Raw genomic sequence first — 15,640 nt, 5'->3', positions numbered from 1 at the left:
TATTAATGTAGATTCTCATCATCTTAATTCATCTTTCCATTCAATCACTTATTTCCAACAAACAATAGTTTAAAATATAGAATTTTAATTATTATCATTTTTTATATCAAACTGTTTATCAAAACAAAATTTAATTCACAGATTTTCTAATTGGAATAGCAAATTCCGTCTAAGCCCATTTTTGGGATGTTACAGCCAAGTTCTGATACGATAGCATCTTACCAGTCAAGATAGCATAGGTCCCATTTTAGTTCGTGTCTAGATAAAACTCAACCCAAAGGATGGTAGCAAACCGACATTCAAAGATGCCATCTCAATCGTATTACGCACACATCCATCTCTGTGGGATTCGACCATTTACTTCATTATACTAACCAGTAGCAGTGGGTTGAGGTTTTGATAACATGATTTTAGGTTTTCGTGCCAACGACAAGACTAGACCAGGGGTTTTCTTTTGACTAGTTGATTACACGACCCTGCACAAATCCTGCTCTTGTCACACGTTTACTAAAATGACGGCTGGATGAGAATTTCAATACCTGAAGAAGGCAGGGCTAGGTCCGTCTTTTTATTCACCAATAATATTTCCAATATCGCACGTGGAATCCCCAATTCTATCAACTTGAACAACACAAAAAGATTTTCCACTTCTGGGACAAACAGTACATATTCCACTTCACATTTAATTCTAATCAATCTATAACAACAAACCTGAACGTACCCTAAGTATTGCGATTTCATCGTCTAACAGACTAACACTATCCGAAAAATTTGAGTTTTAAAAAGAGATTTTATAACTAAAGTAAGTAAATAAAGAAAAACATAGATACAAAAATAAAATAAGAAAAATCAAGAATTCTAGTGTAATATTTATATCATTATAGTATTTTTTATGGGTAATTGAATATCTTTCTACCGCTTGGCTTAATCACATACACACACATACTATCATAATACTCTATCTGTCCCATAAAAATATACTCATTCCGGTCCCAAAGAATATGCACCTTGGATTCGGCACGAGTTTTAATACAAAATTGGTAAGTAAGAGAGAGGTAGAGAGAAAAAGTAATTAAAATATTGTTACTGTAGAATGAGTCTCACTTCATTAGAGAGAAAAAGGTTTTCAAAATTAGAAAGTGCATCTTTTTATGGGACGGACTAAAAAGAAAAGAATGCATATTCTTATGGGACGGAGGGAGTATATATTTTCTGTTTTCATCCATTCCATAAAAATATGTAAATTTCTATGGAAAGTTGTTTCAAACTCATCACAATTGTACATCAATTCATTTACAATTTATACCACTATGACACACCATTACAACTCATTAAAAACTAGTGATGTAAAACGTATAGAGAAACAGACTGAACGGAGAAGTAATCAGAGAAACCCTAGTTTCCACGAAACGAAAATATTATTATCAAAATCAATTGTCGTCCAAAACAAAAGCAACGCTATTTATAAGCGTCTAGAAAACCCTAGAAATTCAAAAGGAAATAAAGCACAAAATAGAAAATTTAAATTAAACCCGAAAAATGGTAAATTGTCATTTTCACCCCTTAAACGATGTCAGATGGCCACAATCCATCATCCATCATGTCGCGATGAGTTCGATTCCAAATGCTGATTCGCACGCACAGTGCGAACTTCAAGTCATTCTGACACCGAAGGTTTTAGCTCGATTTTTACGTTCAAACTGCATCATACTCCCCCTCTTGAAAAAGACTCGACCTCGAGCCTGCTTCATCTACTGTCGCCACTTCATTCTCTTCAGCTGCTTCATCCTCACTACCACCTTTATATGGAGATAAATCAGCAACATTGAATGTAGCTGACACATTGTACTGACCTGGCAAATCCACCTTATATGCATTAACATTTATCCGTCTGAGAATACGGAAAGGACCATCCGCCCTTGGCTGTAACTTCCCCAACGCCCTCCAGGAAAACACTCCTTTCTCAAATGAATCCAGACTAAATCTCCCTCTTGAAAAACCACTTTCTTCCTTCGCCTATCAGCTCGCAGTTTATACTTGTCATTCTGCTGGATAATGCGTTGTCTCACTTGTTCATGCAACTCTCAAATTTGCTTAGCCTGCTATTCCGCAGCGCTGCTAAATTGTTCAGTGATGGGAATAGGCACCAAGTCCAACGGAGAGATTGAGTTGCGTCCATAAACAATCTGGAAAGGACTCTTACCAGTTGTTCGATTCTACGACTGGTTATACGCGAACTCTGCTTGTGCCAACACCAAGTCCCATTGTCGAGGACTGTCACCAACCAAACTGCACAGCAAGATCCCCAAACTCCTATTGACAACCTCAGTTTGTCCATCCGTCTGTGGGTGATATGCACTACTAAACTGAAGTTTCGACCTCATTATTCTCCATAAAGTTTGCCAAAAATGACTCACAAACTTTACATCGCGATCAGAAGTAAGAAATTTAGGAATACCATGGAGTTTGACGATCTCTCGAAAGTACAGCTGAGCAACTTGACATGCATCAAACGTCTTATTGCAGGGGACAAAATGCGGCATTTTAGAGAATTGATCCACCACAACCATGATCGAATCTTTCTCCCTCTGTGTGCGGGGCAGCCCCAACACGAAATCCAAACTAATATCCTCCCATGGCGCTGTAGGAACTGGGAGAGGAGTGTATAAACCTGCATTACTGTGATAGGCTTTGGCAACATGACAGGTCCGACACATCGCCATAAAGTTAGCCACATCGTGCTCCAACCGCGGCCAGTAGAAATTATTAGAAAGCAAGGATACAGTCTTATCCTTCCCAAAATGACCCGCAAGGCCCCCTCCATGAGCCTCATTAAAAATCGCGGCCCTCAACGAACAAAGTGGGATGCATAACCGGTTTCCCTTGAAAAGGAACTTGTCGTGAATCTGAAACTGCTGAAAACTCCCCTTTGCACACCTTATCCAAATATCACGAAATTCAGGGTCATCACGATATAGATCACTAAAAGTGTCAAATCCCACTACATGTGCCTGCATAGATGACAACAAAGCATGTCGTCGACTCAAAGCATCAGCCACTCGATTCTGCACACCAGCCTTATGCTTAATCACACAGTTGAACATTTGTATGAACTACACGTTTCTGCATAGATGACAACAAGGCATGTCGTCGACTCAAAGCATCAGCCACTCGATTCTGCACACCGGCCTTATGCTTAATCACAAAGTTGAACATTTGTATGAACTCCACCCATTTAGCATGATGAAAATTTAACTTGTGTTGTCCTTGTATGTATTTCAGTGCATCATGATCAGAATATAACACAAACTCCTTGGACAAGAGGTAATGCTACCAATAGTCAAGAGTACGAACAATAGCATAAAACTCTTTGTCATAAGTAGAATACCTCTTACGGGCGTCACACAATTTCTCACTGAAAAAGGCAATCGGTTTTTTATTCTGACTCAATACTCCACCAATCCCAACATTCGAAGCATTACAATGCACTTCAAAGACATCATCAAAATTAGGTAAAGTCAAAACAGGGGCTTGGGTTACCTTAACTTCAAAAACTGGAACGCAACGTCTGCCTCACTGCTCCACATGAACTTTTCACTTTTTAAACATTCTGTGATGGGAGCAATACTGCTACTGAAATCTCGAATGAAACGGCGATAAAAAGAAGCTAAACCATAGAAACTCCGAATGTCATGAATATTTGTCGGCGTCGGCCAACTTGTGATAGTTTCAATCTTGCCTTCATCCATGCGTATGCCCTCCTTAGTAATGACATATCCCAAAAACGTCACCTCCTCTGTAAAAAAATGACACTTCTTTGCGTTGGCATACAACTGCTGTGCGCACAACACATCAAAAACCTTCCTCAAGTGATCCACATTCTGCTCCACCGAACCACTATAGACAAGAATGTCATCGAAATAAACGACAACAAACTACCCAATAAACGACCTGAAAATCCGGTTCATCAGACGCATGAATATACTAGGCGCATTCGACAACCCAAACGGCATGACCATCCACGGGTACAACCCATCTCTTGTCTTGAAGGTCGTCTTCCACTCGTCTCCTAGCCTTATGCGAATCTGATGATATCAACTACGCAAATCTATCTTCGAAAACACCACTGACCCATGCAGTTGATCTAACAGATCGTCGAACATGGGGATCGAAAACTTGTACTTGATGGTAATTTTGTTGATTGCTCGGCTATCCATACACATCCTCATCGAACCATCTGCCTTGGGCACCATTAGAGCTAGAACAACACACAAACTCATACTCTCACGAATGAGCCCCTTCCCAAGCAATTCCAACACATGTCTCTGCAATTCCTCGTGTTCTTTAGGCCTCAAACGATACGCCGTCTTATTCGGAATAGAAGAACCAGTGAGTAGATCAATGCAATGCTGAACATCCCTTATAGGAGGCAAACCTGCTGGAATAGCCGCTTATAACATCCTGATACAATTCCAGAAGCGACTGGACTTCTGCAGGAATAGCCATGTCCTCAACGTTCCCTTCGATCACCATAAGCACAAGGAAATTTTTGCTTCGGTCGCTGCAGCTACAAAAGTAGATCTCATTAACAGGCTACTACTCCCAACAACCTTCCTCTCCTTACTCGCGATAGGTTCACACTTCTCGTCTGGACTGGGACACAAAGTAATGATGGCTCCATCCTTCTTGAAGGTATACGTATTTTTGAAGCCATCATGCTTGACATCCATAGGAATAACATCACACCATACTGCCACGAGCGACCCAACAACATATGACAGGCATCCATAGGAATGACATCATACCATACTTCATCTTGGAACCGTTTCCCAATGGAGAACTGAACGAGACACTGTTTTTGAACCTTTAACTCACGTCCCTTAACAAGCCATGAAAGCTTGTAGGGTTGGGGATGATCCACTATCTTCAAACCCAATTTCTCCACCATGGTTGCAGATACCACGTTTTCACAGCTACCCACATCAATGATCAAATTGCAAACCTTCCCTTTTGTGGTGCACTTTGTATGGAATATGTTGTGCCTTAACCACTGTTCATCCTCTGCAGACGATATATTCAGAACACAACGAACGACCAATGCATGCCCACGATCTGCATAACCAAATCCGTATCCGTGTCGGACCCAGAATTCTCAGATTCATCAAATACATGTGCATCATCTTCTCCAACGAATGTGACCATTAGCCTATTGGGGTAATCAGCCAGCATATGCCCGAAACCCTAACACTTAAAACACCTTACAGGTTGCCGCGCTCTCGGACCAGACTCAACAGACTGCCCAGGTTTCATCGTGACCTGCTATTTCCCTGCCACAAGTGCAGTAGCTGGTTGAGACAAACCCGACCCCCTGCTACTTCCACGAAAATTAGTTGGTTCTCTGCCCGACCAGCGACTCGTGACTTTCTTTCCTTTCAACTGCTTCTCAACCTTAAGAGCAAGCCTACATACATCCTCAGAACTGAAATACTGTTGCAATTGAATAACCTTAGCGATTTCAGTACGAAGCGCCCCAAAATAGCGAGCGATCGTCTGTTCCTCTTCTTCCTTAACATCACAACGCATCCGTAAACGATCAAATTCATTGGTAAACTCATCCACAGACATATCACCCTGCTTACAAATATGGTATTCAATAAATGCATCATGTCGATAGTGCGCAGGAAGAAATTTCCCCGAAGTAACTTCTTCATCTTTTCCCAAGACTGAATTTTGGACTTTCTTTTCCTCGCTCGTTGTATCTTAACATGTTCCCACCAGATCAGAGTATGTTTCTTCAAGTTAATGGCAACCAATTTCACCTTATTGCTATCACTGATGTTCTTGATATCGAAAACACGCTCTACAATATTTAACCAATCAATGAACTCATCAGGAAGAGCCTTACCCTCAAATTCTGGAATCTCAATCCTCATGCCGATATCACGTGTTGGGTCAACCCCATAGTAACCGTTCCCGCGCTCCCCTGCACGGCCAAAAGGGTTTTCTCCGTCATCATCGTCAGGATTTGAAAGATCCTAATCCGGGTTTGCCTTGCTAGAGGTCTCCAATTGCGCTAGGCGTCGCTGGAGGTCGCGAACATGTTGTCTCAGATTGTCGTTCTCAACGTCACGCGGATCGTGTTGTCGTGTAGCCTCTTCGTTCGGGAGATCTCCACGTCCCCCACCACGACTGCCACCACGAGCACCACCGAAGGTTTTAGCCCGATTTCAAATGCTGATTCCAAATGCTGATTCGCATGCACTGTGCAAACTTCAAGTCATTCTGACACCGAAGGTTTTAGCCCGATTTCTACGTTCGAAATGCATCAACTAGTAATAATAATATGAGTCCTACTATCGACTAACACTATTTTAACTATCCTTCTGCTTCTCTCTTTTACTTTACCAATTGTACATTAATTCTCATACTATTTCAAATACACATTTTTTTTAAATGTATGAAGTATTGAGAAGGGAGAAGGGTATGAATGAGGGAAAGACTTTAGGGAAGGGGCTTTTCCGAAATTAAACATTTTTCTTTTTCTTCAAATTCGCCCTGCTTCATCGTTGTAGAGTCTTGTCAACAAAAAAGAGGTAATTACATATTTCATACAAAATGTTTTACCTTTGTTTCAATTTAGTACAAAAAGTATTAAGTTTACATATTTCATACAAAAAGTTTACTTAGTGTTCCAAAATAATACATTCTGTTAAGTCCCTACTAACACCGTTACTTCCAATTACATCATACATACAAAAAGTTTCATCAATGTTTCAAATTTGTACAAATTTTAAATTAAAATTTTCGATTAATTATTTCAAACACAGTTATTTTTATTACCCGCAAAAATGAAAAAACACATAGAAAAAAAATCACCACTCTTTACCATCAAATTAGCGAATTGCATTTTATTGTTGAAGCTTTCTCATATGACAATGGAGAATACAACTGAAAAGATATTAAATCTTTTTTTGTAAAAGTTAAATATTGACTTATTGACTGGTTGAAGCTCAAATTAGTTATTTTGTAAAGATGAAACATGGACTTATTTTACATTGTGCTCCATAAAGAATACAATAAAAAAACAGAGTATATTGAGAGACATAATTTTTGTAAACCACGATCAATTGCTAGAAGAATTGATATTGACTGTTATTTTTTAGAGTGATTAATTATATTAAATCTCTAATTATTTTTTTATTATGATGATAAGTTGGACAGATCATAAACTAACTAACTGTGTTTAAAATATTTACCGGAATGTATTAATTTAAAATACTAATATAACTTTTTGTATGAAATATGTAAACTTAATACTCTTTGTACTAAATTGAAATAAAAATAAAACATTTTGCATGAATTGTGTAATTACCCACCAAGAAACCTATAAATATTTGTTTCTTTAATTATATAAACAAAAAAGAAAATTTAAAAAAAGGGCACATCAGTAGAGGGGAAAGATGAGCAGCATAGGCACAGGCTACGATCTATCGGTGACGACATTCTCACCGGACGGCCGCGTTTTCCAGATCGAATATGCCGCCAAAGCCGTCGACAACAGCGGCACCGTCGTTGCCATCAAATGCAAAGACGGTATCGTCATGGTAAACCAAGTTTTCGACTAATCATTTTCTAGAGTTCTAGATTGCTAGGTTTTCACATTTCTCGGATGTTTTTCAAGGGAGTTGAGAAGCTGATTGCTTCCAAGATGCTGCTGCCAGGCTCCAATCGAAGAATCCACTCCGTTCATCGTCACTCCGGCATGGTACCCTATTTTTCCTTAATTCTCCCTCTCCATATGTATATGTAAAAATATAATTAATAGTTGTAAATTTATAGGAAATTGATCTATTATGCGCTCAAGCTGTAATTAATACTAAAGCTAAAGAAAATCAGTAGGATTTTTACCAGCTGTTAAGTTTTTCTAGAGTTTTCTTGAGGTATTTGTTATTCGAACTGCTTCCTGAGCTATTTTAGGCTTCTGGCCTTCAGGTTTTATTGCCTGTGCTAATGTTGTTTGACCATTTGTCAGGCTGTTGCCGGATTAGCTGCTGATGGCAGGCAGATTGTTACACGAGCAAAGTCTGAAGCAACTAACTATGAGAGGTTTGTAAGCATACTCCTACTTGGAAATAATTCTGATGATAAGTGATACTCTTATTTTTAACTTTATATGCAAGCTCTAGATTGAATTGTTGTCCTATAATTTTCTCCTAAATAAATGTGAAGTACCTTTAGTTTCTGTTGAGCACCTGAGTCAGGTGAAACTGAAATCTGATAAATAATGATGTATGGGTGCACCTTTTTTGATCTCATAGAGATGTGAATTTCTAGAGCATGAGCTCAGAGTTTAAGGTTCGGAACAGGAGTGAACTGGGATACTATCATACTAAGGGGTGATCCCTGGTTAGTTAAGTCAGCTCATTTTCCTCTATTGAGGGGCGGGGATATAGCATTCATTAGGCTGGATATCTTAATGAGGTAATATAGTATGAATAGAAACTGCAGTTTATGAGCTTAAAATAAATGAGAATAAGTGGGACCAAATTCAGGCTGGAAAATTTTAACTTGTGCATGGCATATCACCAACAAAATCTTGTACCTCAGATGAATCACTAAAATTTTTTGCCTGCATTTTATCTACTCAATTTTTCTCTGTTTGATGCATGATGGCAGGTTCAGAAAGAAGCTTAGCTTCATAAATTTTTGTTTACCTCTCTATGACTAAACTTGTAATTGCTTACAAGAATTAGTATTCTGTTGAATATTGCTTGGCATATATCTTCACATATTGCCGTATCTTTAATTTCCAGGGTTTATGGTGAAGCAATTCCTGTTAAAGAACTTGCTGAACGAGTGGCTAGTTACGTGCATTTGTGCACACTTTATTGGTGGCTCAGGTTGATACCGCATCTGTTCTATTTATCAACTTCATATTCTTGCCCGATTTTCCAATTTAAATCTTACATTAAATTTTGCAGGCCTTTTGGTTGTGGAGTGATTGTGGGAGGTTATGATAGGGATGGGCCACAGTTGTACATGATCGAACCTTCTGGAATATCGTATGTTAGTTTTTATCTCTTGTAGCTCGCAAATGATGGTTATAGCATCTAAAATTTGTGTTCAGTCATAGTATAGTTTGAATTATATGTAGTGTTCTGACACTTAAATTTCATTGTACTTATATAAAAATTTAAGCTTTATTCTTTTACATGACCCTCTGTGATCCATATATTTACTCCTATAGAGATACTTCGGTGCAGCCATTGGAAAAGGAAGACAGGCTGCTAAAACGTAAGTATCTGGTTTGAGGTTCACCAATTTTTGTAAATCATGGATAAATGAGATCCAAAAGGAAGGAAATAAAACCTACTCAGAGCCTCCCATCTCTTCAATACTGTACTCAATACTTTCTCTTTCTCGTTATGTTGCATTAGGGTGCTATCGGTTTGATTCCCGAGGCCATTCAGCCTCCTTAGTTTATGTTATTGATTTCATATCAATTTTCTATTGTGGCGAAGAGCTTTTTCAACTTATGAAGAACTTCATATTTGTCATGCATTTTTCTTTCTATCTAATGCTAATCCTGACCTGCTGATGCTGAAACATTTTTTAAATTGTCTGTGACATCGAAAAATTAAAGCTTTCAGAGATGACATGCCGACAAGGTGTCATTGAGGTGGCCAAGATGTGAGTCAGTTTTAGATTTATATGCAAGTTATGCGCATGTGTTGGCGGTGTCATTATTTCATTTTCTTTCTCCTGGCTTTTCCATGAGCAGCATCTATGGGGTTCATGATGAGGCCAAGGACAAGGCCTTTGAACTCGAACTGAGCTGGGTCTGTGATGAGTCAAACTGCCAGCATGAAAAGGTAATTATCCGTAGCTAATTTCTCTGTCCTCTTGCCTTCTAGGTGCAACTTTTCCTGAGCTCACCACGTAATGTTTATATTTCGTATACCGACCAGGTTCCAGAAAATCTACTAGAGGAAGCCAAGGCAGCAGCTAAAGCTGCTCTTGAAGAAATGGATGCAGATTAAGCTCTTGGGTTTTGCTGAGATCCTTAACGCCCTTTCTCTTCTGTTTTCCTGATTCCCACCGGTTACGTTGTATTAAACCTTGTGTTCGTTTTAATAGACTTCATTTACGGTGAATTGGTAATACGAGACGCTTGCACTTGTTTTTCTTGCGTGAGACATTTGATGGATCAAATGTTGGATTCAAATCTGTCAAATACTTTTAACATGAGAGTCCCCTATGAGCAGTTCAAAAGTTAAACTCGGATTCAGATACCAATATTGTGTAGAATAAAAAACAATCTAGCTATTCTTGAAACTAATGCACAAGATTTGACTAATCGTGTTCCAATCAATAGGAAGAACAGCTCATTTCTTTACAAGAATTAATGACAGAATAACACATTATATAACAAAAGCAGATGAAACGATGATTGTTAACAGGAATCAGAAATGAATCCTTTTTTTTTTAAATCTCATCAAGGATAACCTGTTCTTGCCTCAGTTCTCAAGAGATCTAGGCCGCCTCAGCTTGTGTTGGTTTGCTGTACACAAGAAGAGCCCCATCACCAAACCAAGAGGCAGAAACTCCACTCGACCCTGTGTTTTCACCACAGATAAACGACCCCAAAAATTACAAGGGGCACGGTCCATCTTCAGAGTACATCATGGTCACACAAAAGTCGCCTGGGGACAGATAAAATGGGATATAGCTCTCGACTAACAAAATGGCTTGATCCTAGCTCGATGTTTCAACTTCCTTTCCACTGTCACCTTCGTTAATCTGTCTTTTCAATCTTCTTAACCAGATTTCATAGTCAACGGAGTATGGTGTACCACATAGACTGTCAACATAATCTGCAAATGCTTTCAGGACAGCAGAGATGTCACCCAGCTTCTGCTGAATCAGCCTCCTTGACCAAGCTGTTTCCCTCCATTGTAGTGCTCCTTCGACTGAATCCAGAACAGGTAAATCTCCACCAGAGCAGAAGTAGAGCATATATACTAGGCTTTCAGCATCAGAAGCAGAGAACAACTTCCCTTCTTGAAGAGCAGAAGTAGAAGAGAAATGAAGATTTAATGCCGGACGATCCCTTTCTTCCAAAATGGCATGCCCCCAACCGATAAGGACGAAATAAGGCTGCCTGAGACCAGGATTTACGCAGATAATGTTTTCTGGCCTGATATCCCCATGCCGAATCCCAGACGAGGCAGAGGTTGAGAGAGCAGATAAACAATCATGGCAGCACCTGATAGCCTCGACAGTACCGAACTGGCCAGCTCTCACCATTTCAGATACAGTCCTACCAACTGGACTGGTCACTAGAATAGGAGTCCCACACCAGGGCTGATCACAATTTCCACCTGTGTTTGTTTTCCGACACTGGCCAGGATGAATCACCCGGCCCGATGCAATCACTTCGGGAAGATACTTACTGGAAAATCCTTTTTGTTTCATAATACCGAGTACTTTAGTTTGCCTCTGTACTTGATACCATAGCTTCATATCTTCCCAAGCTGGTTCCAATTGTGATGGATGCGAACCAACATACAGAAAGTAAGCCTTTCCTGAATCTTGAATGGGAGATGCAATGTAATATTGAATCTCCCCATCATTCAGAACCTCATTTATCTGATAACCATTCTGCCAGTTTGAATCCTCCACCATCAATACAGATCCTACTTCAAGCTTCAGTGTCTTTGCAGAATCCACTTTAACAGATTCCTCTTGTACCTCTACAATCTCGGGCGAAGCATTGCGATGTTGGAAGCGAAATAAACCATTACCATTCACCCTTGTATTCTCCAACTGCCTTTCAATCCTCCTGGCTTGAAGACGGGAACTGTGGTCAGCAGCTAAATCTTCTATAGTGTTCTTAGGCATTCCAGCATATTGTGTTATAGATTGAAATGTAGCATAAAGCACCTGTAAAGCCCCAATATCACCCCAGTTAGCATTTCCAAGCTTGTTCCAGATCCTATCAACAGGCGAGATTGCAATTTTTGAATGGTTTTTTATCCATGCGGCAGCAGATTCGTAGACATTATTCAGATCACAGTCCAGCTTACTCAAATCACCTTCAACTTTAACGACGCCACCACAATTAGAGTCAACTAGAAGTACGAACACAGAATTCAAACTCAGAGGGATATTAGATCTGCTGATGCTTCTGGCAAGCAGCACACGGAAAGCAAGGAATAAAGCTTCACAAATAGTAGAGACAGGAGGATTAGAGTTCTCCTCTGCTGAAGCATGATTTCCAATATCAGGTCTCAGCAATGCCAACTGAATGATATCATCCCACTTCCCTTGTGGATGTCTTGGGTTCCTTAGCATTATAGCCGATGCACAAAGGCCTCCAACTTTACCTTTTGCTATGGCCTGCTCAGCTTGGTAAAATTTCAAGTTTCCTTCATATAGAGAGGAAACATAGAAAGGCATCATATTATCTTCAGGCCCCCAGAAAGCTTCCCACATGCCATTCACACTTGCATGCAAAAAATCCTCAAGAGCAAGATAAGCTGTCGCCTCCACGTCACTGGATGTTGAAGCATAAATAGCACTAGGCATCCGAATTAGCTGTTGAAAGGGAACACCTTCTAGGGCATAATCGAACTTCTGAAGATCTATTAACTCGAAAGGAAGATCAAAGGCAGACCTCAGATTATCTTCAACTATATCCTCAAGCCACTCCTCAAGATTTTCCTTCAGGACTTCACTGTCCACAAATCTACAAAGAAACTCCTTTCTATCCTGAGCCCTACCACCTGAGGAGATACTGGACTTTTTGGTTGCTGAATCTGCTGATTCCTGATCTGGTGATATACCTGGTAGAAATATATCATTCGTACAACGCACTTTGGGACATTACGAACCGATCAACTTATATTTGAAATAAGTAAGACTGTAAGAGACTACAAAACCCATGTGCAAGTATAAACTATAACTCACAAGCTCTAAGCTTTTTCATTCTACAAACTAGTAGATGACTATTCTATTCAGCGACTACTTATTTAACAGCAAATGAACTGCCTTTACTGCGACCAGCTCCAGTTAGGATAGGTTTAATGGTCTAGGGACAAGCATGTGTTTCAATGTTTCAGAGGACCCAAGCAGAGCAGATTAACTACATTTTGGTTTTCATTGCACATGCACACAGCAATAACATATAAGTACCCGGTAGTGTTCCAAAAAGGTTATTTCGAGAACTATGTTATAACTCAGCTACAAAAAATGAGGGGCCGGCAGCAACATGACCTGATACTAATACATTTATAATCAATATTCACAAGAAAAGCTATGCTGCCTTTAGAGCTCTTCTAAGGCATATTAACTCATCAACTATGGAAACGCACATTAATTTAACACAAATTTCGCCTGTGATTTAGCCAGAATGACAGCACCACGAAGAAAAATGCAAATAAAATTTTGAGAAAATCCAAAATTTCTAAACTAGAACGCCGTTAGTACCTAAACAGCATACATTGAAATGACGCATAGATCATAAATGAAAAAAAACATCAATGCTGACTTGGATCATCGAATCGAAAACTACACAAACAAACTACTTAAATAATCGAGGAACTCAGCACACACGATCCCCCAAAACGGAAAATAAACCTAAACTGAAAAGCATCCGAAGTAAAAATTGGAAAGTGAAAGGAAAAACACAGAATTAGGGCTCAGACAGAAACGAATCGAAATTGTTGCTTACCTTCCATAGCAGAGACGAGAAACCGATAAAGAGTGAGTGAATTTGGGGTCTAGATCGTTGACATCAGTAAGCAGCAGTCATACAACAACCGCGCGCTTATCTCTCTCTCTCTAAACAATGCTTCACAAAAAGATGCCTTCCGTTTACAGAAGTGAAGTGCATAATATTTTATCGCATCTGCTTATGGATTCTATTAAGGCCTTCCGTGAAGCATCCCTTAGCCGTCACTTATCTCGTTCCGGAGTGATGGAACGGTTAAGGGATGGCGTTACAGCCTTCCGTCTCTATCCCGTCACGGAGAAACGCTCGTCCCGGAGGGACAGCTCGCGAGACGTCTCGCCACTCGAGTTGGCGACGTGGCGAGCTCCGGTTCGTCCGTGATGCCCACTCGCCGGCCCGTGAGTGGGCGTCGTTTTTATCCGGAAAAATGTTTTTTTTTTGTTTTTTTAAAAAATTTAGGAAAAATTCAAAAATTTTAAAAAAATCTCAAAAAATATACTAGCCGTTTATAGGCGTTTTTTTGCAAATATTTTAATTTTTAAATTTTTTTAAGCCTCCAATCACTTCTATAAATATCAAATCATTCTCACAAATTAATCCACCATAAAAAATATATTTTTTATTTAAATTATGTATTTTTAATTTTTTTAGGATTTTATTAATGAGGTTTTTAAAATTTTAGAATTTTAAGTTGTAATTTTATTTTATTTTTAATGAAGTGTGTTTTTTTAATTGAATTTGGTTGGAAATAAAAATAAAAAATGAAATTGAATGAATAGTAATTTAAGGGACGGATGGTTGCAGCTTCCGTCCCTTAGTTAAGGTATGGAGTAAAAAGGTATAGTGGGGCCCGCAAATAGTAATTTAACGGACTGTTTAGTGACAGCGTTGTGAATGACGTAATATTCAAATAAACAATGAATAATTTTCTATTCGTACATTTTGTTGACTCTTGTACTTCTCCTATTTTTCTACCCCTTTCTCCCTGAAAAATAAAACCTATTTTCTTACTATATTAGTTTATTATTAAAAAATAATTTTTCTAATTTTAGAATAGTTAAACAATGCATTATTCATATATATTATTTTATTTATAACTCAAACCATTACACATTTACACTAGACTGCTAATGATGTAGAATCAAATCTTCATTACTAACACTATTTACACTATCATTTATCACACTCTCTCTTATTTTACCAATTATACATTAAAGTCCGTGTCAAACTAATGTTCATATTTTTCAGAGATGGTGGAATATTATTTACTACTCCCTCGTTCCATAAAAATAGAGACATTTGAAACGACACGAGAGATTATGAGAATGACAGTTAAATAGTGTTAGTGCATATTAGGACACATATTATTATTAGTGTTTAATGTTGTGTTTTAATAGTATAAATTCTAAATAAATTGATGTATATATGAGTATTGAGTTGAAAATAACTTTCCATAAATAGAAATGGACTATTTTTATGGAACAGATAAAGGAAAGTGTTCCTATTTTTATAGAACAATATAATGTTGTGTTACATTTTTTTAGTAATATTTTATTGTGTAGAAGTGATTAATTAATTAGTTGTTCTATACTTTGAGGAGCATTATTGCGAAGGTGTATTGATACAATAAGTTAATGATAAAATTGTGTTACATTTTTTTGTAGTAATATTTTATTGTGCAGAAGTAATTAATTAATTAATTAATTGTTCTATACTTTGAGGAACATTGCGAAGAAGAGTATTGATACAATAAATAAGAATATTTAACTCGAGATTATTATGAAAAGAAATTGATTTTCGTGCATATATAATGATGGTGTCTTAAATGTTACACTTTGATTTGTTCTATACTTCTATGTCTTCAATAATTACCATTCCTTTTGAACTCACACTACTGGATGTGCTATT

The 15,640-nt window shown here is 38.4% G+C and overlaps 2 protein-coding genes across 4 annotated transcripts; one reads left to right on the top strand and one right to left on the bottom strand.

The window, feature by feature from the left end:
- The first annotated feature begins 7,422 nt into the window (after positions 1 to 7,422).
- Positions 7,423 to 10,182, top strand: LOC121804905 (proteasome subunit alpha type-3-like). Of its 3 annotated transcripts, none has more exons than XM_042204608.1 (9): positions 7,423 to 7,604; positions 7,682 to 7,765; positions 8,033 to 8,106; positions 8,814 to 8,900; positions 8,982 to 9,062; positions 9,248 to 9,294; positions 9,651 to 9,690; positions 9,782 to 9,872; positions 9,969 to 10,182. In XM_042204608.1, the coding sequence occupies exons 1-9, from the start codon at positions 7,461 to 7,463 to the stop codon at positions 10,038 to 10,040; spliced, it is 720 nt and encodes a 239-aa protein (XP_042060542.1). In that variant the 5' UTR covers positions 7,423 to 7,460; the 3' UTR covers positions 10,041 to 10,182. The 3 variants fall into 3 exon arrangements, with proteins under 3 accessions (XP_042060542.1, XP_042060545.1, XP_042060543.1); XM_042204611.1 differs by having other exon boundaries at positions 8,982 to 9,066; positions 9,625 to 9,690; XM_042204609.1 differs by lacking the exon at positions 9,248 to 9,294 and having other exon boundaries at positions 8,982 to 9,066; positions 9,644 to 9,690.
- Positions 10,183 to 10,284: 102 nt separating this feature from the next.
- Positions 10,285 to 13,900, bottom strand: LOC121804904. The gene is made up of 2 exons (XM_042204607.1): positions 13,733 to 13,900; positions 10,285 to 12,845 (listed from the first exon to the last, which is right to left on the bottom strand). The coding sequence occupies exons 1-2, from the start codon at positions 13,737 to 13,739 to the stop codon at positions 10,756 to 10,758; spliced, it is 2,097 nt and encodes a 698-aa protein (XP_042060541.1). The 5' UTR covers positions 13,740 to 13,900; the 3' UTR covers positions 10,285 to 10,755.
- Positions 13,901 to 15,640: the final 1,740 nt, after the last annotated feature.

Source organism: Salvia splendens, chromosome 5 (assembly GCF_004379255.2).
Source record: "Salvia splendens isolate huo1 chromosome 5, SspV2, whole genome shotgun sequence".
Classification (NCBI taxonomy): Eukaryota; Viridiplantae; Streptophyta; class Magnoliopsida; order Lamiales; family Lamiaceae; genus Salvia; species Salvia splendens.
The sequence above is the reverse complement of the archived record's forward strand: the minus strand, read 5'-3'. Positions and strand labels throughout refer to the sequence as shown.